At 36.9% G+C, this 27113-nt stretch overlaps 2 protein-coding genes across 3 annotated transcripts in view; one reads left to right on the forward strand and one right to left on the reverse strand.

The window, feature by feature from the left end:
* Nucleotides 1-27113, reverse strand: part of LOC125226885 (LIM domain transcription factor LMO4) — a 311552-nt gene that overhangs the window by 134522 nt on the left and 149917 nt on the right. The gene's annotated exons all lie outside the window — the stretch shown is intronic.
* On the forward strand, nucleotides 1346-3076 carry LOC125226884. Its single transcript, XM_048131043.1, has 2 exons — nucleotides 1346-2718; nucleotides 2817-3076. The coding sequence occupies exon 1, from the start codon at nucleotides 1410-1412 to the stop codon at nucleotides 2373-2375; it is 966 nt and encodes a 321-aa protein (XP_047987000.1). The 5' UTR covers nucleotides 1346-1409; the 3' UTR covers nucleotides 2376-2718; nucleotides 2817-3076.

Consider the following 27113-nt stretch of genomic DNA (forward strand, 5'->3'; position numbering starts at 1 on the left):
GCATGCAAAATTTCAGCGCGCTCGGACCAACTTGAAAAAAAAGTCGGCCATTTTGAATTTTTTTGATGCAACTTTTTTCTACTCGGGCTCCTGTATGACATTTGATCGAGCACCCCCCGGCTATCTCTTACGGTTTAAAAGTTGCCATACAAAAAAAGTGGGAATTTTTTTCACATTTGTAGCTTTTTTCAAAAAAAATTTATATCATTTTATTCTAGACCCTAGAGAGATTCTATGACCAAAATCTGAGCACTCTAGGATAAACTTGAAAAATCGACAAAAAAAAGTCGGCCATTTTGAAAAAAAAATGGCGGCTTCAAAAACTACCCAGGGTCTTCTATGACATTTGGTCGAGCACCCCCCAATATCTCCCCCCGTTTAGCCAGGCCGTCCAACATTTTTTGACCCAAGAGTCGCAGACCAGATTCCATATTTTTCCCACACGTCTCCCCGCTCCCTCTATACAAAGACACTTCGACCGTCGAAATCGGTTTAGCCGTTATCCAGATATAGGGAGAGGTTAGAAATCAGTGGGGTTGCAGCTATTTATAAGACCGTATGCCTGTTTGCCACCCACGGGATCAAGATTTGTTAAGTCGCAGTATACAGCATTTCTCGGAACTATCTAGCTACTTACGAAAGCAAGGAGCGCCGGACGATCGAACGCAAGTCCGTTGTCTACGAGCGCTCGGCGCAGACTGAGCGGGCCCGTATCAACAGTGTATTTTATTCGAATTTTAGGTGCTTTAAAAAAATGTCTGTCGACAGAAAGGTATGTCCTATATGTATAATTTTTTTCTTATATGTCAACAAGAAGTTCTAGTTTAGGATAATATTATTTAAGAGTTACAATAAATGCAGGAATCGCAGGAAAAATACATAATGTAAACCTCTTTTTATCGAAAAAATGGGGAAGATACGGAAGGTTATTTATCCACCATTTCAAATAAATCTTAAAATGTCAAACTATGATTACCTCGTACAGCACGGGGAGCATGGTCGCGCGATAGACGATAAAATAGCAGGCCGTCCATCGCACTATTTGTAAGTGCGATATCCGGACGGCCTGATATTTTTTCGTCTATCGCGCGACCATGCTTCCCGTGCTGGATATAACAAATAGGATTGTGATTTGTGATCATTTATTACCCCAAATAACATATTTAACAGCACAATCACGATTCTAAACGTGTGATCCCACTACGAAATTTGAAAACGTCTACCGAAAAAACTGATTTGTTTTAAGTATAAAAAAACATATTTTAAAATATTATATTATGATTAACTAGCTTAAGATTTCATCATTCGCTACGCGGGAGCGGTGGCAAGCGAACGCACGCGCTTACCTACCTATAACCTGTTTTTATTGATCGCGTTTCGAACCTTTATATTTATAATTCGCAATAATAATGAGTACTACTTGTGCATCGTGTGATGAAGCGATAACCGACGGCGTGAAGTGCCCAAAGTGTAAAGGATTATTTCATTTTGGATGCGCTGGTGTTCGTGAGGGTGTTCACAGGAAATGGGATGCCGAAAAGAAAAAGGCGTGGCGGTGCTCAAACTGTACCTGCGCCTCGTCCCCCTTACCCCAAGTCAACCAGGAAGTATCGCTCAACACCATACTTCAAGAGCTACGAGAAACTCGAAGTGACCTCAAGAGCGAAATATCGGAAGTGAAAAGTGATGTGCGAGACGTCCATGACAAGTTGGCAACCTTTGACGAGCGTTTGCAAAACCTAGAATCGTTAAAAACAGAACACGAAGGCCTTAGCAAACAGGTACAAGAGATGATGTCTACTATTTCGGAGCTTCGTTGCCAAATTTCGCAGAAAGATCAACAGGACCGAATCAATAACATTGAAATTTCCGGAATTCCCTTCAAGAAAAATGAAAATTTAAATAATTTACTACACACCATATGTACAAAAGTAGGTTTCACATTAACGTCTGGAGATATTGATACCATTCATCGAGTACGTCGGTTCAAAGACAACAACCCTGGGCCCAGCGTATTATCAAGAAATGATGACGGCGCGGATACATCGCAACATGTACCTCACACAAATATACCTAACATCATTGTGCGGTTTACACAACGCAGGCGAAAAAATGAGCTGATGTCGGCTGTACGGGCCCGGCGGGGCCTCACTACAGCTGAACTGGACTTCGACGGGCCTGCCAGGACTGTCTACATTAGCGAGCATCTGTCGCCAGGAAATAAACTTCTACTCCGCAAAGTGAGAGCCATTAGCAAGGAACACGGCTACAAACATGTTTTCGTGAGGGAATGTAAAATCCTAGTTATCAAAAAAGATGACCAAAGGCCGGTTTTAATTTCCAAAGAAAGTGATCTTTCCAAACTTTCCAGGTGACTCTCACGTGTATTATTTACTGTTTTGGTTTCATGTCTACATAATACTCTTATTTATTATGTTTCGATTTTTATTATTGTCAAGACGTTTTTGTTTTATGGCAATTTCAACCTTATATTACCTGTCCGCAAAGACGATAATCTGTATGAGACAATAGTTGTTTACCACAAGCGCTCGGAAGGAGCGATAGAAGTAGTTCTTGTTGCTATGTTATATAAATTGTGCGTGCATGTGCATCTATATAAATTAACCACTATATTTTCCTTGTACAGGCGCGTCAGCTGATCTTAACTTATCGATTTACTACCAAAATGTGAGGGGATTGAGAACAAAATCAAACGAGGTATTTTACAACGTACTTAATAGTTCCTATGATATTATATGTTTTACAGAGACCTGGCTAAACGAATCTTTTTACAGCTCAGAATATTTCGACCCTAGTTTTACAGTTTTTAGAAAGGACCGTGACGCAATAGTGAGTGGACATTCCCGTGGAGGTGGGGTAGCGGTGGCGGTCCGGGGCGCGATGCGGCCCGAGCTGCGGCCTGAGCTAGCGGCGCCGCCGCCGGCCGACGAGCTGTGGGTGAGCATACCTACCGGCCCGGGCCCGGCGCACGCGTCTGCCTCCGCGGCCCCTCCCTCTCATTCATCTCGCGGTACTTATGTTCATATTATTTGTACTTACATTCCGCATGGGCAGAACCATGTCAATTTATTAAATAGAATATATGATGAGTGTGACAAGCATCCGGCAGATACTTTCCTAATCGTAGGCGATTTTAATGTTACAAATGCTTCATGGTCTCGAGACGCAGCTTCCATAGGTACAGATATTATGACAAATGACGATTATCCGGCGACGTTGATTTCCGATTTTATGCATTTAACACAACTTCATCAACTTAACTTTGTGCAAAATAAAAATAATCGAATTCTTGACCTGATTTTTAGTAACAAAATATGCGAGGTTACTTCGTGCTCTCGACCGCTTACGCCGGAGGATGGTCATCATCCCGCTCTTAACATAAATACAATTATATCCTATATTGAACCCTTGTCACCCAATATGAACGCGTTCAAAAAAATGTTCCATTTAACAAATTTTGATGCCGTAAAATCGGAATTAGAACGCGTAAATTGGTGTGAGGAATTCTCGAAACTTAACGGTTTAGAAGCGCAAGTAGATTACTTTTACGAAATAATTAACAAACTTATTAATCTTTACGTTCCATCAAAAAAACTTTATTCCTCAAATCGCTATCCGCCCTGGTTTACTCGTTCATTGATTAAATTATTAGCCGAAAAAAGAAAATATCATAAAAAATGGAAACAATACGCCCAACAGTCAGATTATGATTATTTTTTCATTCTCAGAAGCCGTTCCAAGTATTTAGAGAAACAGTGTTATAATAATTATATTCGAGACGTGGAAAATAAAATAAAATTTAACCCAAAATACTTTTGGACCTACGTGAAGTCTAAAAAAGACTCTTCAGATTATCCACACAAATTCATTTATAAGGATCGTGACGTTACTGACGGTTTAGAAATTTGTAACCTTTTTAATAAATATTTCAATTCCGTTTTTGTTGAATCAAGTACTCCTAACATCGCACCTACCGCCGAGAACTCTAATTCGTATTTAAATATTAACTCGATTAAAATCAATTCTGATATTGTGTTTCAGCAACTTAAATCCATAAACACAAATAAAGGGGCAGGGGCGGATGGAATACATCCTCTTTTTATTAATAAATGTGCAAAGGAACTGACAATCCCAGTAACATATATTTTTACAAAATCATTAACCACCGGGATTTTCCCTGAACGCTGGAAACGAGCTCTAATAACTCCTATACCTAAAAACAATAAAAAAGATGATGTATCCCAGTACCGACCTATCTCAAAGCTATGTATTTTAGGAAAAATTTTAGAAAAAATTGTTGTTGATGATCTATCGTTTGCCGTGCGAAATTTTCTGTCTCCAAATCAACATGGTTTCTTTAAAGGTCGCTGTGTTGAGTCCAATTTAATTTCCTTTACAGACTTTTTAATGACCGCACTAAATAATAAATGTCAGGTTGATGTGGTGTACACAGATTTCTCTAAGGCATTCGACAAGATTAGTCACGGAATCTTATTAGAGAAGCTCTGGAGTGCTGGCATACATGGTGACTTGTTCCGGTGGATTAAGTCGTACATCACAAATCGCTCACAAGCCGTTTCGGTCAAAGGTTTCATGTCGGATTTTCTTCACATTCCTTCAGGTGTTCCCCAAGGGTCGCATCTCGGCCCTTTGCTATTTACGCTCTATATCAATGATATTGGTGATGTGGCCCGCAGCAGTCATCACTTGTTATATGCAGATGATGCTAAAATCTTTAAAATCATTAACACAGTTGCTGATTGTTGCGAGCTACAAGCCGATATAAATTCTCTGTTTGATTATTGTGAAAACAATCAACTATTTCTTAATCCTGATAAGTGCAGCATAATCACTTTTACGCGTAAGAAAAACCCAGTAACTTATAATTATATATTAAATAATGAAAATATAAACAGAGTTGACAAGATCCGTGACCTTGGGGTTATAATAGATAATAAACTTACTTTTAATGATCACATTGACATCATTGTTCAAAGGGCTTATAAACAGCTTGGCTTCATGCTGAGGGTTTGTAAGCCATTTCAACATGAAATTACATATATGACGTTATACTACAGTTTAGTTAGATCAATACTAGATTTTGCGTGTATCATTTGGAGCCCTTTCTTTAGGTGTCATATCAATAGGATAGAACGTGTACAAAAGAAATTTGTTAAATCTATCGACTTCCGAATGGGACGGAGCCGGAACTCATATAAACACAGCCTTTCTCACTATAAATTACTGACGCTTGAAAATCGACGAACACAGTTTGATATAATGTTTCTTTTTAAAATCATTAATAGCTATATTGACTCCCCCTCACTTCTTGGTAGGTTATTATTCAAGATACCTCAACGCACTGCACGCCATAAGAAATTATTTGCTATTCCTTTCTCTCGTACAAAATTTTGTTCAAATTCTTACTTCAACCGTTGTCTCAATTACTATAATACAAATATGTCTCATATTGATCTTTTTTCCTATAAAACATGTAATAGTTTTAAGAAACAAGTAATCATTTACTTAAAGTAAAATCAATGAACAATTAGAAACTAATAATAAAATAATAATTTTATAGTTAAAAATCAGGTTTCAGCGTTGTATAAACTTATGTAAAATAATTTATTTAATTCTTGTTTGCACGTAGGTATGTCTGAGTTTAATGCTTAAAATACCTACAACCCGCTAACCGCTCCTAAAATAGCTTATATTTTAGATAAGAATATAATATGTTTAAGTTAGGGCACTCAAGGTCTATTAAAACACATCATGTATTTCCACATCATTGTTTGTATGACTGTTTGTTGCCTAAATAAAAAAAAAAAAAAAAAAAAAGATATGTTCTTTTAGAAACATTATCAGTTTTTTAATAATCACTTAAGTATAGTTTCATTATAGTTTTGAATGAAAAATGTTACATTTTGCAAAAAACGCTCTTCTTTAGGAATAAGGCCTCTTAACCTTGGTTGATTCCGTTTCGCGCTACTTAGATAGAGGGATGCAGGTGAACGTGCTGTACTTTGATTTCAAAAAAGCCTTTGATCGCGTAGATAACGACGTACTCTTAAGCAAATTATGCAGCATTGGTTTCTCGCCTAAACTGCTTTGCCTTTTTGCTAGTTATCTACGTGATAGACGGCAATATGTGCAGCACGGATGCTTTGTGTCGAGTGCCTACCCCACCCGTTCCGGGGTCAGTCAGGGCTCTATTCTGGGTCCTCTGCTCTTTGGTGTTATGGTCAATGATCTTGCCTTGGTGCCTAAGCATGCGCAATGCCTACTCTATGCTGACGACCTGAAACTAATTTACAGGGTCCAGGAAGATTCTGACTTACAATCTTTACAAAGTGATATTGATCGGGTTTATGAATTGAGTCTTGTAAACCAACTTCTGAAACTTCAGTTCAATGTTGACAACTGTGCGGTTATGTTTTAGATTCTCACCTTAACTTTCATGAGCACATGACAATGCTTGCTGCAGACTGTTACCGCAGGCTTGGGTTTGTTGTCCGCAACGCCAAAGAATTTGACAATCCCAGGGACATAAAGCTTCTTTATACTGCCCTGGTAAGAAGTAAGCTTGAGACAGCCTCAGCCGTTTGGAATCCCCATGAAGCGCCCTACATCCTGCTGCTCGAAAAGGTCCAAAAAACATTTTTGCGTTTCTTTTATAAAAAAATGTACGGGTATTACCGATTCTTGTACCCAACAAAATTCCTTTTGGGGACGTTGGGTTTCTTCTCGTTAGAAGTTAGGCGTAATGTCGTGCTGATGTCTGTTGCATGTGGTATTTTGAAGGGGGAGTCAGATTGCCCGGTTTTAGTATCCCAGCTGGTCCGTCTATTTGTTCTCTCTGTGACGAAATATGCTTTTCGTGAATGTAGGCAGTGTAGGCACCCCCTACTGGCGGTGCCGGCCGCTCGAACCGTGTTTTGCCGCAAGTAACCGCTAGTTCGTGCACTGCAAATAGTGAATGAGTTTTTAGACGTGGCACCTAATGTTGATATTCTTGCGAGCAGATGGGCGTTTATACGCGTTTATATCGCATTATACTCTAATTTGCTTCTGACATACGCATTATACAATAGTAGGGCAATTTTCACGTCACTGAATTGTGCGGCTGTTCTCATGATAAAATCTAACGTCTTGTTAGCCTTCTTGCAAATGCTTATGATGTGATCGTGCATGTTGAGCTTAGTATCCAACCCAATACCAAGATCTTGGATGGCGGAAACGTGCTCCAGCGGAACGCCAGAAAGATGGTAGCTCCCTGTGATCGGGTTTTTTGACCTAGTAAATGTGATGGCTTTACATTTCTTAGCGTTAAGCTCCAGCTTGTTCTTAGCGCTCCACCGTGACACTGTATCCACCATCTGCTGGAGAAAGTCGCAGTCCAAGGAACTATCTATTGGCAACATTAACTTGAGATCGTCAGCAAAGAGGAGAAAATGCGCCCCAACAATACTACTGCAAAGGTCGTTTACCATAATAAGAAACTGTGTCGGACCCAAGTTGCTCCCCTGGCTAACTCCCGAACGCGTATAATATTCTCTAGACCGGAAGTTCGACATTTGCACGTATTGGCTACGATCTTTCAAGTAATTAGCAAAAAACGACAAGAACTTTGGGGTGAAACCGAGTGCTGCAAATTTCTGCAGCAGTACGTCATTGTCGACCAAGTCGAATGCCTTTTTGAAATCGAAGTATATCGCATCTACTTGGTGGTGCGAGTCCATCTTTTCCAACATGTAATCAAAAAAACAGATATGGTTCGTGGCAGTAGACCGGGCTATACGAGCGTCATGTTTTGATTTTGCTGTTTATTTAATATTTAATTTTGTGTTACTTGTTGTAATGTTTATTTAAAATTCACGGTGCTTTAGTTTTGTATACTGTCATACTATGTAATTTTCTTTGTGTAAATAAATAAATAAATCTATTTAAATATTATTGATCCTAGCGAAAAAACGTACAAAACTTTTATTGTAGCAAATTTTATGTTTGTTATTCCCGTTGAAGATTGATTTAGCTGTGGACCACCGTTTTCGAGTTATTTGCAAAAAACGGCTCGTGTAATCTACCTATTTAAAATACTGTCCTACTAAAATATTGATCCTAACGAAAAATCTTACATAACGTTTCTTGTAGCAAATATTATATAGATTATTTCTGTTTAATATTATTTCTGGTAATGGGGCACCGTTTTTGATGTTATTAACAAAAAGCGGCCCATGTAATCTATTTCAAAATATGTACTTTCCAACTAAAATATTGATCCTAGCGAAAAAACGTATAGAACCTTTCTTAAAGGAAATCTTATGTAGATTTTATTCTCGTGAACATTTTATTTAGCTGTGGGCCACCGTTTACGAGGTATTTACAAAAAACGGCTAATGAAATCTATTTAAAAATATTTTCCAACTAAAATATTGATCCTAGCGAAAAATCTTATAGAACCTTTCTTGTAGGAAATATTATGACGATTAATTCTGTATATCGTTATTTTTTGCTGTGAACCACCGTTTTTGAGTTATCAACAAAAAGCGGCCCATTTTAAAATACTTTCCAACTAAAATATTGATTCTAGCGAAAAAACGTATACTTAGAACCTTTCTTGTAGGAAATCTTATGTAGATTTTTTTCTCGTGAACATTTTATTTAGCTGTAGGCCACCTTTTACGAGGTATTTACAAAAAACGGCCCATGAAATCTATTTAAAAATACTTCCCAACTAAAATATTGATCCTAGCGAAAAATATTATAGAACCTTTCTTGTAGGAAATATTATGAAGATTAATTCTGTGTAACATTAGTTTTGGCTGTGAGCCACCGATTTCGAGTTATTAACAAAAAACGGCCCATGAAATTTATTTAAAAATAATTTCCAACTAAAATATTGATTCTAGCGAAAAATGTTATAGAACCCTTCTTGTATGAAATATTATGTAGATTAATTTTGTGTAACATTAGTTTTGGCTGTGAGCCACCGATTTCGAGTTATTAACAAAAAACGGCCCATGTAATCTATTTAAAAATACTTTCCAACTAAAATATTGATTCTAGCGAAAAATGTTATAGAACGTTTCTTGTGGGAAATATTATGTAGATTAATTCTGTATAACATTATTTTTGGCTGTGGGCCACCGATTTCGAGTTATTAACAAAAAACTGCCCATGAAATGTATTTAAAAATACATTTCAACTAAAATATTGATTCTAGCGAAAAAACGTATAGAACCTTTCTTGTAGGAAATATTATGTAGATTAATTCTGTCTAACATTATTTTTGCCTGTGAGCCACCGTTTTTGAGTTATCAACAAAAAACGGCCCAAATATCTATTTAAAAATACTTTCCAACTAAAAAATTGATCCTAGCGAAAAAAGTTATATAACCTTTCTTATAGTAAATTTTATGTAGATATTTTCTGTTTAACATAATTTTTTGCTGTGGGCCACCGTTTACGAGGTATTGACGAAAAACGGAGCATGTAATCGATTAAAAAAAACTTTCTTACTAAATTATCCATTTATATATTGATCCTATCGAAAAAACGTACATAACTTTTCTTGTAGGAAATTTTATGTAAATATTTTCTGTTTAACATATTTTTTTGCTGTGGGCCACCGTTTACGAGTTATTTACGAAAAACTAAAAAATTGACTTTCAAGATCGAATGGCAGGGTACGGACCCCACCTCATGTCATGGCATTATTTTTCCATGGCTATTTAGACCCTCATCTTTCACTGGTAAAAATGACAGACTGCCTCAAGAACCTTTTTTGGAATTTTTTTTTACCACTTTGTACCGTTCTGGCACGGTGAAGGACCCGGCCAAATGATCTGGCATAAATACTATGCGACTTCTGAGGAACTCTATTTTCACTTTTTAATAATTTCAGGTTGCCTCAAACACCTTTTTTGGGCCTCAAAAAATTAAATCTTTAAAAATTCATAGCTCGATAAAGCCCCGCTCCCCAGCTGCCAGACTTGCAGACCTGATGTTGGCTATGATCAGAGAAGCATCTGAGCACCTTTCCAGGTTGCCTCAAGGACCTACTCCAAAATCCTGCCAGCTCTTGGACCATGAATTCGAATGCCGTGAGACTCAAAAATCGGCACCGGGATTTTGGTGAAAAATCTTTTTGGATTGTTCATTGATGTAGTTGTATGCCAATTTTTTAAATGACTTACAAATTATTTTTATTCGTCCCTTTTGGCGTTACCGCGTTCATCTCTGACTGGTTTACCAAAAGAGTTGCGAGAAAGTAGCTCTCTCGAAAGACTATATGTTTTTCTTTCTAATTATTACCGAAGGAAAAGGATAGGCATAAAGTTGTCTTTATCTTTGCCTCGACAAATTATCATAGCTCATTTGCATCACATACCGCATTGTTTATGGGCGAGCTATGACGGATTTTCTCCGCTATCTCCGCACCGGAATGAGGGGTCGGCGGGGTTGCCAGATTCCTGTTGTTGATGTGATTTTGGTGTAAATGCCTTTGGATTTTATGGCTGTGTAGAGTGAATTTGGAATATGCAGTCTTAATGAATTAGGTGAATTGATATCTTCATCGGATGAAATACCCTAAGGTTTAATACGGATACGGGTCTGGTCTTTTTAACCCCCGACGCAAAAACGACGGGGTGTTATAAGTTTGACGTGTCTGTCTGTTTGTCTGCCTTTGTGTGTGCCTGTCTGTGGCAACGTAGCTCCCGAACGGATGAACCGATTTAGATTTTTTTTTTGTTTGAAAGCTGAGTTAGTCGGGAGTGTTCTTAGCCATGTTTCATGAAAATCGGTCCAGTTAATACATTTACTCACTAATCGCGTATAAGAGGTAAATGTATATAGCCAAACTTCATGTCACACTGCATTGTCCTTATATACATACTTACTTTTTATACTGGAAATTCTTTGCTACATTGATTTTATTGCGAGCTAGTAGTAGCTAGAGAACAAGATTAGGAAAGCTCAGCTGTGCTTTACTTTAGGATAAAATGGGTCGAGTTCGTAATTGTATACCTTTCAAATATTTCGATTTCTCTACACACAAAGAGTTGAGGTTCTTTACTGTTATCCGTTATGTATGAATATTAATAAAAGCTTAACTAGATGCAGGTTAAGAACAGGTAATGTACCCGGAGTATCCTGTCGTCCGTTTTGCATAACTTGTCAAATATTTGAGCACTTAGTCCTAAGTCCCTCGAGTGCGTACTAAGTACAAGCACATTTCACTTAACTTGGGAAATAAGCTAACACAAACTAAGAATTTGCAATCCATTAATTCCAAGTTAAGTGAGTCACTCAGAAACAGCTGGCAATACGCTTCGCTAATATTTTAATGCGCACTCAAATTTAGGGAGCGCTGATAAAATTGGAAGTAAGTCTTAAATTACTCACTTACAGAGTAGTTATCCGAAAGAGCTTTTAAATCATTCACAAAACACTAATGGACGTGAGGGGAAGGGCGCGGGACGGGTGAGGGGCGCGGGGCAAGGGCAGCTGGATCTGTGTTCCCGTCGCTTCCAGATATAAAATCAGCGTTCGACTGTTGAGTTCCAGTATAAGATTACTCTTCGTCTTGTAGTTCGTATTACAGATTACAAGGTCGCTCTTACATTGGTCAGGCTTAGGTAAACTTTCACCTTTGCGTGGTCTACATTGGGAATGAGCCCTCCATTCCCTAGTGAGCAATGAAATAGAGATATAACAATATAAAGGTGTGCGTCTGAATTGCCGGGAATTGCAGTCGGATCGCGGCGGGATCGAGTGAAGATATCGTCTGCTCGGTTAATGTAACTCACTGACAGATTCGTTTTGGGGCGATTGACTAGAACGAAGATGAGCTAATTACTGACAACAGTACTGTGCCGGTCAATAAAAACGTTGTTTTTAAGGACTTTCAAATGCCTAGTTACTTCCTGCTTTTTAATAACTTAGTGACTCCAGTCGAATTGTAGTAGGTAGGCATAGGACCCTAATCAACAGGTCAGATTTTAAAGTCAGACCTGTCCCTTAAAACAAGCCTCAAAATTTATGATTTATTTTCACAATTATAAAACAATCGATAACAACGTAGGTTGGTATATTGAAAATAGCTGCGAATCCTCAATATATTGAGTTTCTCATCATTCTAAACAACAACAAATCAACTTCCCTCGAACTCAACAAAACAGATTACAAATACCAGAACCGTCACAATATCGCAAAATTAAATAACAACGTTAAATATTTGCATTGTCGTTTATTAAACGTACTTAAAGTGAAGTAAAATTTCAAGTTATTATTACATTCCTTGCGTATCGGGGATGCCCAGGTAGTGTATGGCATCTTGTGACAAAAAAGTTGTATCTCACTAAACGACTGGTATGCAGATACGACGTTTCGTAAATTATGGCAATGCAGCCTATCGGTTTGAATAAGGGCGTAAGTGGTTGGACTTTTATAGTATTATAAGCTGTTATATGTATGGGTGGCGATGGAATAATAAATGGCGAGGGGTAGGGGCCCGAGTGCCATTATTATTGGTGGCAATTTAATTAGATGCCCCTGCGTTATTACCACTGATTCGTTTCATAATGCCGTTGTAATAACTGGCATTAAGTACATGCAGTGTTTGAAGCGTCTATAATTTCAGTCAAAAAACTTATAATCTAATTCTCACGTAACAGAGTACACAAATGTCTGTGATTAGCTTTTTGTTGATGGTTGGTTATTAATAAACAAGATATAATATGGTGTTAAATATTATAATATATGTAATAAATAAATAAATAAATATTGGGGGACAACTTACACAGATCAACTTAGCCCCAAACTAAGCAAAGCTTGTACTATGGGTGCTAAGCGACGATATACATACTTAAATAGATAAATACATACTTATATACATAGAAATCTGTGCTCATCACACAAATAAATGCCCTTACCGGGATTCGAACCTGGGACCGCGGCTCAGCAGGCACGGTCACTACCGACTGAGCCAGACCGGTCGTCGGTCGTAATGTATGTATAATGTAATATGGAGGTGCAGTACGCTGTACTACATAGTACTATCGAACAAACTGAATCACGGCCCACCATGAGCTCATTTTGCCAAACCGTCTTAATGTAAGTAGAACGAAATTCGCTCGCATTGCAAGCAACGGCTTCCTTAGTGACAAACTTGTTATCATTTTATTAGACACTGACATGTGTGTAGTGACATAATTTAGTTAGTATTTAAAACGACCTAAGTGCATTATAAGCGATAGACCTTGCCGGTTTGAAAGATTCAAACGAATTATTTGCCAAGTGGGTCATGGATCAGTTGGTTCGATAGTACATACTTAGGTAAGTGAATCCCTGCATAGAAATACACAAAATCACAGAGAGGTCACTTACCTAACTCTGTACAGTACAGTACATTTTCCATTAGTGAATAAATATTGATTACCATAGCTAGATAATTTATGAAATGATAGCAATAACGACAATTATGGCCGCCTATTTCATGTCTGCCTCCGAAATACATTTATGTAAGTACGTAGTACCTACTAGTACAAAAATCTATGTAATTTGCCCAAAGTTTACTTTTTGTTTCTGATATTTGTGATATTTTACGATAAATGGGGATACATTTAATAAGCATAATTAAGGACCTCTCTCAACTAAACGGAATAGATAAGTATCAACTTTAATTAAGTAAGAAGATTGTCTCTTATAGAATGCACAATATTTTTATACTAAAAAGTAAATGCAGCGCTGCAATTATCTCCAAGGCTATTAAGTGCACGTAATGTAATCGTGAAAACAAATTAAAACATCACACTGTCTTAAAGCACGAAATCATCTAAAATTCAGGTCGGGCTGAAATTAAGTTTAAAAACCATAAAATTACTTTCTGATCGTCGGAATTTGATCACCCGACGCAATCACCCGGCCCGCTTCCGGCTCATCGATATTCGTAGCGAATCGTCGAAATTCAATAATTATCCCGAACACGACTTCATTGACGAAAAAACTCCATAAAAAGGTGTGAATGGAAGAGGAAATTCGACGGGCAATGGTCAGGAACGCCGTTTTTACTGCATACCTAAACAGTCGTTCAAGTGAATTACTGCAAACTGACCTCGAGATCAGTAGCTACTACGCATAATCTAAGACCACCGTTAAACTGGTGACTTGTTCATTACACTCGCTCAAGCTTGGTAGACGGTTGGAATGTTTCCCCAGTTTTTGTAGGGCGCGTTCGGGACCGGCCCACAAACAAGGTTTAAGAATGTTCGGCCGTCACGGATTCATACCGCCTTTTGCATTCGGTGTAGTAGCAGATAAGATTAAAAGTGGGCGCTAATCAGGGTGCGACGAAACTTGTTGAATGGATCGGCATTCATTCATGAATCATGAAGCTGAATGCCATCACGCGAGCACTTGACTCTCCGTACCTCAACATTTTAAACATCGAACAGACGAGACGAACCAGTGAAAGAGAGCTCTTAGAATACACGTAGACTCTCGTTGATATTTAGAACAAATCTCTGGGTTTCTAATATTGAATGAGATGGGTTTCTATAAGAATGCATAAACGACGTGGAAGAATCTAGCCAGGCTACGTTAGATGTAGATACTGTGCAGATCTAGGTGCGAGTTTGAAGCCGGGCTGTCCACAGATCTCATATCTAATGCGAGGCGAGCGAGTCAATGGTAAGTTGTAACGAACCCTTGGCTATAGCGATGTGGTCATATTTTACAATTTTCGGAGGATATTTTATAAATTTCTGAGGGGTGCTGGTCTGCATTACTAAAATTGGCTATGTCAATCAGAAAGTGCGCCACCGGAAACGGCGCTGTGGCCAAAAATAGCCAAGAAAATCTCTTCTTCTGTGAGGTCACATTATACAACGTAAATTCTCTAGCTCGCGAAACCAAAGGGAACGCAAACGCATAGTAATTTTGTCGACGACACTTGTATTACGCTCATTTACCGGATCGCTTATTATGCGCCTATCGTGCAAGTCGTGTCATCAAGACATGTAGTCATTATCACCTGCCGGCACCCTTATTAATTATAGCATTAGATGTGACTGCGAGATTAAAAACAACCACTAATCTACTAGTCTAAATACTGAATTAAAAGACCATTTAACATATAGAAAAGAAGGGTGTTATGTTGTAGACAAAGAGGTTAATACGAGTATTAAGCTTTCTCTGCGGAATGTTTCCACTTATTTATTTGGAAATATTGTTATAATATTTCACTATTGTGACTTTTTCTTGCAGGTTTCTCAAGCGAAATGTGTCGTCAAAGACGTAAGAAGAGAATTTTATTATAACAATACAATGACCGTGCCCATAAAGGCAAGAGTCCTGGGGTTCTAAACTTCGAATCTCGAACGTCGCACTTACAAATATTGCGATATAGGGACGGCCTGATGTTTTATCATTTATCGCGCGACCTGCTTGCCTGACAGGGGCATTATTTATTTGTATGAGGAATATAGAGAGTTATTTAGTATCACAAGAACACCTACAACTTCTTTATACGGGTGTAGATACTGTAGGTACAGTATCAGCATAAGCAACAAAAAGATCATTGTAAAATTTCCAACAAAATATTTGTTATGATAACGATTATAACCATTTATGAAAGCCATCTGCAAAAAGTTACTATAAACACAATCTGGGTCATCAACGATTTCGGCGAATCCCCAAGCCTCGCATATGATATGACGCTTCACATTTGATAAACTTTATTCGATACGCCTTTGATCTGTGTAAACAGATCGCGGGGTACGTGTTACTTGTGAGTTTTTATTACCGCCGTAATAAATTTATAGGTTGTACTATCTGTGTATGCGCCTACGCACGGCCCGGTCTATCTAACAAACATTTTACACTCCTTCTTAGCTAAAAACCAATATTATTTGACCCCTCTGCTTATACCATCTATTATGTAAACAAATGTTATGACTTATACTGGTTTCTACTATGTTCACGTTAATAACTTTTGTGAAAGCACAGTCCCTGTATAAAATGGTACTACTGCGACGGGACACTAAAATATATCGCGAGGACAGTTTATTTAAAATACATTGAGACAGCACGGTATCTAATAATAATATATTCGACATATAAATTGCATCTAAATTTGTATTTTATAACTTTATAATAGGGAAAAGATTTTTATGTCCTGTAAGCTATCCATGCATATTATGACTTGATTTTGAAGATTCATTCAACTACATTGTTGCGACTATGCCAGTATAAGATAAGTAGTATACATATGCCGAATAAGAATATCAAGAACAAGCTTTGCTGGGTTTTCTTGCCGCAGACCGACTCTACGTAAGTATATTATACTTTATATTTATTTTGTTTAACATAATATATAAACAAAAATAAGACCTGGATAATTTTTGCCCCCGAAAACCTACATAATAGCAAATTCCATCGAAATTAAAAAATGTATATATATAAAATATATAAATAATTGTACAGGAATTGTTCGGTTGAAGTTAATAAGCTCCAACTTTAAAACGGACTCAAAGAAATAATAACAAAAATATACTGTAATTTATCTGCTGATAGTTGGTCCCTGTAAAACCTTGTGCAGTACTTTGCCAATATTTTATCGCTTGTACTATTGCTTTAGCGAAAACGATATCAACGTTACAAAATCTAAGACATAATTTAATTACTCTAATAATCATTAAAACAAGTCTGACGCAACTATACCACAGGTGCACAGTGTTGCGTACAAAATTACAAATAGAGATATAGAGATAATTGTTACAAATACAAGTTATTACGAGTGCTTTTCACAGAGCTTTCTTGGAGCTAATAACTATTAGAAATAACAAATAAAATGTGTCAATGTTTGCACTGGCTTGAACAGAATGTAAGGTGCATTAGGGTAACCCCGAAAGTCGTCTAATTTCGAAAGTCGCACAAAAATCACCATTATTTACATCATATCAAGATTCCCCTTTCGGAATTACCAGAGCATTACTGTCATTCGGAATTACCCTAATGCACCTTACATTTTAATCAAAATATATTTACTTACATATGTAAAAATCATTTAAATTATTTGTACCTACCTCCGATATTCATAGAAGGACCTTATGAATTCAGAGGTATTAGAGCAGAGGAGAAATACTTACTAGTATTTGATATGATTACTTGAGTTATACAGGAATCTTCCCGTTCCCGTTCTGCGATTTTATCTTGATACCAATAAGAGGAATGTCAAAATAATGACTGTTTAAGCACCACTTAATGAAGTATGCCTAAGCGAAAGATTGCCATCGCAAATCCCCATTCAAGTACCATTTAAAACGTGTCGTTCTGTCATCAAACACAACAATAGGGCAGATTGGGGTAAATTGGCAGATAAAAATAATTTATTTTATACGTAGTTAACAAGCCCGGCGGGGAGGCTCACCCTAGTTGACCCCAGCTGTTTCCCTCAGCCTCTGTGACGCCAATAACTATTATTATTGTAATCGCTAGATCATTTATCTGGCTGGTAGGCAAATACATTAGCCGTAGGAATTCTTTGGCAGAAGAACAAGGTTTTAGCGTTTCTTGCGTAACCGTTTGCGGTAATTGCTCTCATGAGTTTTATGACATGGCATTATTGTTTTGCTGGTCTATTTTAGAATAACGTTAGCGTGTCTAACTTGTTCCAATTCTAGTTTAATAGATACGTTTCTTATTAATAAGCGCGTGTATTGTTCGCCAGAAACGAAAAATTTGTTTTAAATTTATTTTTACTTTGTCATTAAATAATTTCCTTTCTACTTATATAAATGGATATCATAGTTACTAAACACAGCAAATAATGAAAAACTTAGATTTTGGATTAGAGAAGTAGGGTGTACCGCAAGGTAATATATTAAGCCTCATTTTCTAAACTAAGCTTTATATTAAACATGTTTTTCCAGGCATACTTTTATAAAACTCCAGCGAAGTAGTCAAGTGCGTCAGCGCAGGTTTCATTGTCCATGATGAGCGGAAACTAAAGGGCAAACGTCACGGCCAGCTACTGCTGGACTAATAGACGTTGCGACATGTAAACTGTCATATTTGTAACGAAATGCCACAAAAACTGTTATGAACGGTTGAAAAAACTCTTCTTATCTTTATTTATTGGTAAAATTATCTGAAATAGTTCTAGTGATGCAAAACATTTTTCATAAAGGTACTCATTCAAAATGCAGAATGAAATTTAATGCAAAGCACCTGATTCTCCAAGTTCCTCATTTTCAAACAGTTTTAACAAGTAAGGACACCTTTAGATACGATAGTCGATATGAGGACATCATTTTCAATCGAAAGCAGAGAACGTTGTTCGAACCTCGTTAAAACTTCATACGTATCGGAATAACTTTAATGCGAACTAGTTAACTCCTTGTGACCTATGATAAACAGAGTTAATTTGCATGTTCAGAACTTGTGAACGATTTTATACAAATTGTTTTAACAAAAACGAACTGGTAACCTGTTCTAGATCTAAAAACTGTGTTTCCTATACCACGAGACAACCGGTATTGTCAAATGCATGGAATATTTTAGAATACTACAAATACTACAATGTAAAAGCGAGTCGTAAAGTGTTAGGGCAGGGTACAGTGGTACGGGGTCGCCGGAAGATCGTTGTTGATAAGGCTCACACGGAAACGCATTTCACGGCTCGAGGAGTCGCAGGTAATTGTACTCGAGTGTACATCGGTTTTAACGATAAAACATGTTACGCTGTTTAAAAAGTTATCTACTACTTAGTTTAATTATTTTAACCACCGCCTTGCTGTGAGCGTTAACACTTAACATTTTTGACACTACGGTTGAGTGGCGGATGGGAAGGGTTTGTTCGTTTGATTTGTGGGGGGAACTTGGGGTAACATGTTGAAATGGCTGTATTGTGTTCACTTTTATTTCACGTAATAGCTGTGCTTGAAGTATAAAACAATACATATTGCTATCAAAAATGGAAATAACAATATCAATATATACATATTAATAAAGAAAATTCTGCAAGAATTACGAAACCTAATTTTTGCTAAATAAAGATATTTAAAAAATCCCTATTAAAAAAAATTAACATTTTGAACCAAAACATGAATATGATGACACTCAAAACATATTGCAATTTATATCTTTTGTTTGACCCAGCAACGCTAATCAAAACTATAAAATATTTTATAATATAAACAATATAAATAGTCACCCTCCGTAGCCGGACGGGGGGTTCCGATTCCAAATTGGCAACGCTTCGCGAGGGTTCTTCCCATACGGTAAATACGCAATTTGGTGCTCCATACAATCAGTCAAATGAGCTCAGCGCAATCAATTACGTACTTTTTACTGTGGGGCGACGATTGGCCAGTAGGTCAGTGTGAGGAAATAAATAAACTTCATTAAATTAAATTCAAATAGTAACCGGTCTTTAATAAGTCTTATACATATTTAGTTTTGATGCCTTTTGAAGACGGAAGAAGAAAAATTGACTCTTTTGTACTCGAATGTTACCGGGGCCTAATTTCTGTATGTGACTTACATCGCCCAAAACCGGTTCTTCATGACTTTGACTTCATGTATATGTCAGTGGGGATATCATCAGTGTTAAAATATCCATAGCATAACTGGCTAATGGCATTTCTGCGGCGTTTGGCCTCGCAGAAATGCCATTCGGCTACGGGGCCTGAAATGAGAACACTAGGTAAGTATCTGTATTAAAATAATTATTTTTTTGCTTATGGTGATATTTTGGCGTCAGTTACCATGTTGCAAAAAGTTTACATTATCTATATCAAAAGAACCATGGCCATTATCTTTGTACAAATACCTTGCAAGTGTGTTCTTGGAAAATCTTACCTCATATCATAAGGGCCGTTTACCCGCACTATCAGTGAGCAAATATCCCGCCCTGCTTTGCCATCATTGCAATCGCTTACAGCAAAAATGAGTCAAAGGATGACGGTAAACCAATATTCAACTCTTCTGCTTATCCATAGTGTTCACAGGGGTTTACTGACGATTCGCCAAAAAACGTTTCCCAAAGTTTCACATCCCAAACTATTATTCCCAAATTATCATTTCCCAAATAAACGTTTGGCAAAACAACTTATCGCAAATTGACATTTAGCAAAACTTTTTTTGGCAAGTATTTGTTTCCCAAAATATTTACTTGGTCAAATCTCATTTTACCAAATATTATTTAGTCAAATGTATTGTTAGGCAAAATTTCCATTTCCCAATATATTGTAGTTTAAATGGCGCATTAGAAATTTGTTTGTTGATTTTATACTTTGTGTCCAAGATTTGTGTGAAATAATGTGTATGTCGTACTTTTTTTCCTCCTGCTGCAAATGTCAAGGATGACATTTTCACTTACATGTCCGGATACATTTTATTAAAAATAAACCTTATGTTTTCAAGACCATTATGTTCTATTAATTTTTAATTACTTTAAAAAGCCATTTCCAGTTTGCTCACTGTCAACCTAACACGCTCCTCCTCGCTTCGCTCGTCGTCGCACCTAAACTGACCCTGTCGCACACGAGTTTTCTGTTACAATACTAATTAAATTATTACATTACATTTATGCCTTGTAATATTTATTGTCAAACGTGGTTTTGCATGGTGTAATTTGTATAAACATTTTTTGACAAAATAATTTTGTCCAGTAATTAATTTGACAAAAATAAAGTTGAGCAAACTTTTCTTGTCCAACTGAAGCCTTGGGAATAAAACTGAAATTATCATTTGACAATTTTAAGTTAAATTTGGCAAAAAAATCTTCGGTAAATTAAATTAATCCCGTAGAAATGAAAATGCAAATGCCTAAATATTTTCGAAATTTGCGATGTGAAATTTTGACCAAACATGTTTTTGGGATATAAGTTTTGCCATTAAAAACGTTTGCGAAATAAAGTTTTGTCTAAATAAAATTTGACTAAGTAAAATTGTGCCAAATGATAATTTGACCAAACAAATTCATTGCGAAACATACCTTTGCCAAACAATACTTTGGGAAATGAAACTATTGCGATATGATTATTGGGAAATGAAATTTGACGAAACGTTTTTTGGCGAAACGGCAGGACACCGTTCACAGGTTTTAAAGCCACAGGTATCATTTGCTTTTGAATCGTCGGCTATGCAAGGGAACAAAATAACGTTCCAGATTAGATATCCCACAGCAATGTGGGAAAGACTTCGCTCACGCACGGCGACTTGCAAAAAGTTAATTGTATAAAATTCGAGATTCTATGCTGTAATGTGTCTATTTGTACGATTGTTTTAACGACCAGCGTCAGCTTTTAAGTGGTGCTTAAGGTTTTTGTGGTGTTCGTTAAGAAAACGTTAGGGCCGTTGAGATTTACGGCTATTATTATTTTTTATTGTTTCAACTGACACTATTAGATTAACTACAACCTTGAAAAGAGATCTTAATTCGTAGAAACATGGTACAAATTGTGTCTATTTCCATTTACACTCTAGAACTTTTGAATAGTTGATGAAGGAGAAATGGGAAAGGGTTTAGAGTCCGACTGCTCCTAAATAGTTGGAATACTAGTAAGCACTGTACATGCTATCCTTCTAACAAACTCACATGACATATAGGTACAGTCAACCAATTGGAACCCTAGGCCACTCTACAACCATGTCGAAATGATAAGCAGTCAGAGATTTCTTACAATCCGATTTATAACGTCAATATGACATAGTTCTACTGTGGCCTAGGGTTCTAATTGGTTGACTGTACCTAATCTGATAATAAATAAATTTAGACATATTATGGTAAAAAATAAAAGTTAGGAATTTGATGAACTTAATGATATATTTAAACATGATATAGAAGATATAGTCAAGTATCGAGCAGGTATAGATATGGAGTAAACTTTATACTGACCTTACTTTGCAAAAACCTATACAAAACAGATGGAAGTAAAATAAAACAAATTTCACTAGAATATATTTATATGGGTAAGAAAAATAAACGAATGAAATCTTTCGACTTGCCCCTCTAACCCTAACGAACCCTCAATCTTCGAAAAAGCAGATTTTTGGGGGATGTCTACGAAGCAAGATAAATTAATAGGAATTCTTGGGATTTCTTTTTTTTAAGGTTAGAAAACTGATTTACATGGAATTAGTTAAATATCTACACTTTTCAAGTTGACACGACATCGCATAATAATATTCATCAATACAATACATATTATACATATTTAAACATGTAATGATGTAATGATATCTAACTGATATTTTTATTAGTGGTGTGTACGTATATTTTTGCACAGTTCTACGAAGACGACAACGTACTAACAACTGAAAAGAAGATTTCAAAGGAAATAAACGAAATCTGATCATTTGGTAAATGGAAAACATAAAAAGATATAAAAAGTTTTCAAAAAATTACATGTGGCAACGGCACATCAGCGCCTAAAAAATATGATAAACATATCCATCCAGTCCGTTCTAGACCAAACAAATAGTGTAACATTTTTACCTATTCGCATAGTTATGGCATTGGCAACGATGTTCAGTGTCCGAGGTAAGCGGATGCGCATAATTTGATGGAACCGTCGGATTTGCAGGGATCCCGATTGGCAATATGCATGCACAACTAAATTTAGAGGGTAATGGTTCTTTTAATAATAAATGTGATCATTTGGGAACGATTGGTTATTCCCAGAGCTTCTATTCGAAGCGGACACTGCTGGTTTAGTTATTAAACCTATTAAGCGTGTTAGGTAGTGGCACACAATCTAATACATCTGTGTGTGGTGTGTTGACATCTTTTACGCACCTTTTTGGAATCTAGCACGATAATGTCGATGATTTGGCAACAACAATTACACGCGCAAGAATTTTAAATGAAAAAAGTAGTACCTAATGAAATGAACCTAATGATTGGTATTCTTTTCTCAAGTGTCAAGAATCCTTTCTCTGACCTTGTTATATGCCGCGGAATGGCATTCTAAATTAGGTTCTAAAACAGTCTTAACAACATTGTGGTCATTTATCTAATAAAGATCATATCTCGACATTATTCTTTACTTTAAAACAAAGAGAGAGATCTTGGCCTTGAACGAACCCATTGCATAAGACCCAAAATCCTCGTCTCCCAACACAATGCTGCATGTATTTAGTTATTTCTGTCAACAGGTCATGGATGGCGTCAGTCGGCGCCACGGTAACAGATGGCTCATTGTTTGTTGCAGGAGATAAGGCGAGTTTTTCTCACTAGTACGCTTACGGGTATAACTTGTAAGAAAGTGCTTAGTTTAGCACAATTATTTCGTTATTAAGTTTAGTGTGAGCTTTGTAGTAAAAGTTGGCGTATACAAGGAACATTCCGAGCCATTGTAGATCGCGAGAGACATTCTATTGTTTTGGCAAAGGCCATTAGCGTAATAGTTGTGTATGTATAGGTACGTGTACTATTAGCTGTTTCCCTCGATTTAGTTTGCATTAGCATTTGAAGAATCAAAATAATTATTGATAAAAACCGTCTCATGTCAAATCATTTTATAAGGTCAAAGTAGATTTAAAAGTCAGTTATTTAGTATTTATAACATTAGCAGGATTAGTTAGTACAAATGAAACCAATAATTGTGTCACTCTACTTCAAACCTGGGTAAATCCATTGTGCTTTAAAGCTAATTATATAAAAAAATATGATATTGATCTGAAAGATAAGCAACCTTGTAGCAAAATAGACTTACCCAAGTTTGAAGTTAAGTGACACAATTCAGCGTTGGTAAACTCCGTGAAACATGTTTCACTGTCACCAGCACAGACTTTTTTGTGATTCGCGACTTGCTAAATCATAACCCGTTTAAATAAAGATCACAATAAAATGTCGAAAATGTCGAGATTCACAAATGGCCAAACTTCAAGCTCAATAACCGAACTTTCTTTTCAGCTCCGCACAATTAGTAAGACAATGCTGCTGCGCCCGGCTGTCTTGTCGTTATCAATCAGCCATCATCCCCCAAATAATTAATCACCAGGATATAATTAAAATTCCGATGACACGGCGCGATCACCACGACAAGGTTGAAAGAACATTAACGTTCATCGAGACACTGGAGTACAATTTTCAACCCTTTTGAAAGTTGTCGTCTTCCAAGTAATTTAAAAGTTACAACCCCTATTTTTAATTTGCGTTTGAAATTTTTCCGTAAGTCTTTTTGCGGATGAGGGATTCTGTGTAAGCATAAAACCAATCTATTCTGTATTGAGATAAATTTATACAGAGTAACTTTAATTCGTCAATTTAAAACGGATCAAAAGGGAATCCTTTTCAATAAGTTTATCGTGAAAATTACTGATTACAGAAGAAATATCACAACACAGGTCGTCTTCCACATTTTCAAGATCCTTAAATACAATATAAATTTACTATACCTACGCGGCTATTTACTGTTGAGTAAACTGTAGAGTACTTAGCACTTAGTTTAATCGCCCATGTTCTTGTCTTGGTTGCTGAAGTTTGTGTCGGACTCAAGTCTGACTTCTCGTACCTACTTCCTCTTAGGAGATCTATCGGTAATCGTTTACATCCCATAGCTTTATTAGAGGTAGATCTTCTAGAGGTGATTATCAAAACAGTAACACGGTCCTATCTTTGACCAGATGAACATCCCTCTTGTGGTGACGCGCCACAGTACTATTTATGATCCACTTTTTCATTCCTACTTGTGTAAGCTTCACTAGACATGCGACAACTTCCAAAAAAAAACAGAAAGTTTTGATAGACAGCAGCGAAGTTTTGTCAAACGCTCAAGTTCCTCAAGGATGGAGATTAGCTGTACTCCTGAAGGGTGCAATTTGAACAATCCACATCATAATCATGTCATCACCCGATATTGTTCGCACCCCTCACAATAACGAGCCGAATATTAGACGTAAGGCGCCTAGGCGTCGCGTCTGCCGTGTAATTACCCAGTGACTCAGCGGCTTTGTTAGACCTGCATAGGATCCGCGAACAAACTTGTTTTAATTAATTTCGTGTCTCGCACAAGCCGTCCTAGCTGATTGTTATCTACTTAGTTGCTGTTAGCGGGCGGACGCCCCGTCCTGTGCATTCAAAGCGCTTGCAGCGACAAAGTTTCCAGAAATCCAATGGATATTTTGATCCGTCACAACGTTGAACATCGTAGAGCGCACAATACTGGTTCGACGAAGAGTTCGAATCGCATGGGCTCTGTTAGCGATGGAAATAACCAATAATATAGCATTACACATCCTCGAGCCAAATTGCAATTTTATTATGACAATGATGATCTCAAACCACGCTAATTGATTTTAGCACCTCTAAAGTGCTTAATATGTCTGTTACCACATCAGCATAATAAAAATGTAGGTAATATCCAAATACGAGATCGTTAGAATGCCATTTGGCGTCAATTCTGAAATTTACGACTTTGTGTAATAGAGTTGAATTTAATGCGGTTTTGCTCGTAAAATCTAGGCAGATTAAATCTTTCAAAATAAGCGCCGAGTTATAATAAAGGAAATGAAGGTTTCAATCAGATACGTATTTGATAATAGACTTGAATAGTCAAATTACTTTACTTTGTACTCTTTAAAGCTATACCTACCATTGTGGCTCGTCATCTTCAAAGACACTTTCTGAAACTCCACTTTTACCGACCTATCGTAATACGATATCGATATGTCAGAATCAGAATTAATGTCAGACGACAACTGTCACGATAGTGTGGTAGGGGCCATCGACCACCTCAACCACCTCCTATACCCTCGTCTTTATTACATGCTCATTTCGTAGATCGTATCACAAAACAGCAAACAGCTCATACATTTACCATGAAATTTGTTTCCACTTTCACGTTGATCAGGATAGCTTTATAAACAGGTTCGGAGGGCTATTCTCAAAGTAATGTTTACGAACGAAATATTTTATTCAAAGGTATCATAATTTCAGATGCTCCGGAATGTCTCTCAAACCCAAGCACTCCAAGCAGTGAAGTAAGAGACGTATGTCCAGCAGTAAGTCAAAATAGAGAAGTTGAAAAATTCACGAAAATAAAAAGGATGCTGTAGTTGACAGAAGGGATATACGGGATTATCAACATGATGAGATAGTTAAGGATGATTCCAACAACTATTCATGATAGTACCACCACAACAGCATGCCTAAATAAAGTAACAATCGTTTACATTCTGCGTCGAATGAAACGCAATGGCTTTGTCACAACAATAACGAAAAATAGGTAGAAAGAGGGAACTGACTATGGTATGCTTCGGAGTGTGAGCAATTTTCAACCTGTCTACAACCAGTACTGGTGTGAATAGCCCACCCGGTCTTGTTTGGCGCGCCCGTTGCCATGGCGACGGCGCCGAGTGAAATATAGGCCCGTATTTACATCGCTTATTGCTGTTATTAGCTAAGGATAGTTATTCATTTCGACGATACAAGTACTAGCTATCGGCCATTTGGTATGCAATCGTATTGTATTATCTTTGTTTAGAAATATAAAGTTCCTTGATTCTTGTCGATAAGTTTCTTGGGTAATTTGAGTAGGTACAGTAGTAGTAACCAATACATTTTTCATGTATTCTTGCTCAGATTCGTAAGATATCGTTCTATAATAGTAGAAGCAAAAAATTAAAAATTAGGAAATATGAAATTTTCTTTTGTTGTTGTTATAAAAGTCCATGAAAAATTGTGACCAAATTGTTTAAACCTGTTAGAATATAAACTTGACAGAGCTCTTAATACTGAGCAAGAATAAGATATACCTACGGTATCATTTTGAAAAGTGAACAATTTTTAATCAATGCCCCTTTTGGTTAATATGGCAGCATACATTCAGACAGGGATGCTATAATAATTGAATTCTGGCAATGGTCCATTGAAAGACGATATCAGACTAACAAGCGTAACTACAATGCGTTTACAAAATAATAACAATTCTCTATAAATTCAGGTAGCAACACCGGTATTGGGAATATTGGGATCTGCCACCGCCACTGACGATATTTTTTCAAGATTATATTAAAATTAGAAAGGATCTTGCTTCGCCAATTGTACCTACCTGCATGAAGTAGTTGTGTTCGTATTGTAG

This window comes from Leguminivora glycinivorella, chromosome 6 (assembly GCF_023078275.1).
Source record: "Leguminivora glycinivorella isolate SPB_JAAS2020 chromosome 6, LegGlyc_1.1, whole genome shotgun sequence".
NCBI classification, from domain to species: Eukaryota; Metazoa; Arthropoda; class Insecta; order Lepidoptera; family Tortricidae; genus Leguminivora; species Leguminivora glycinivorella.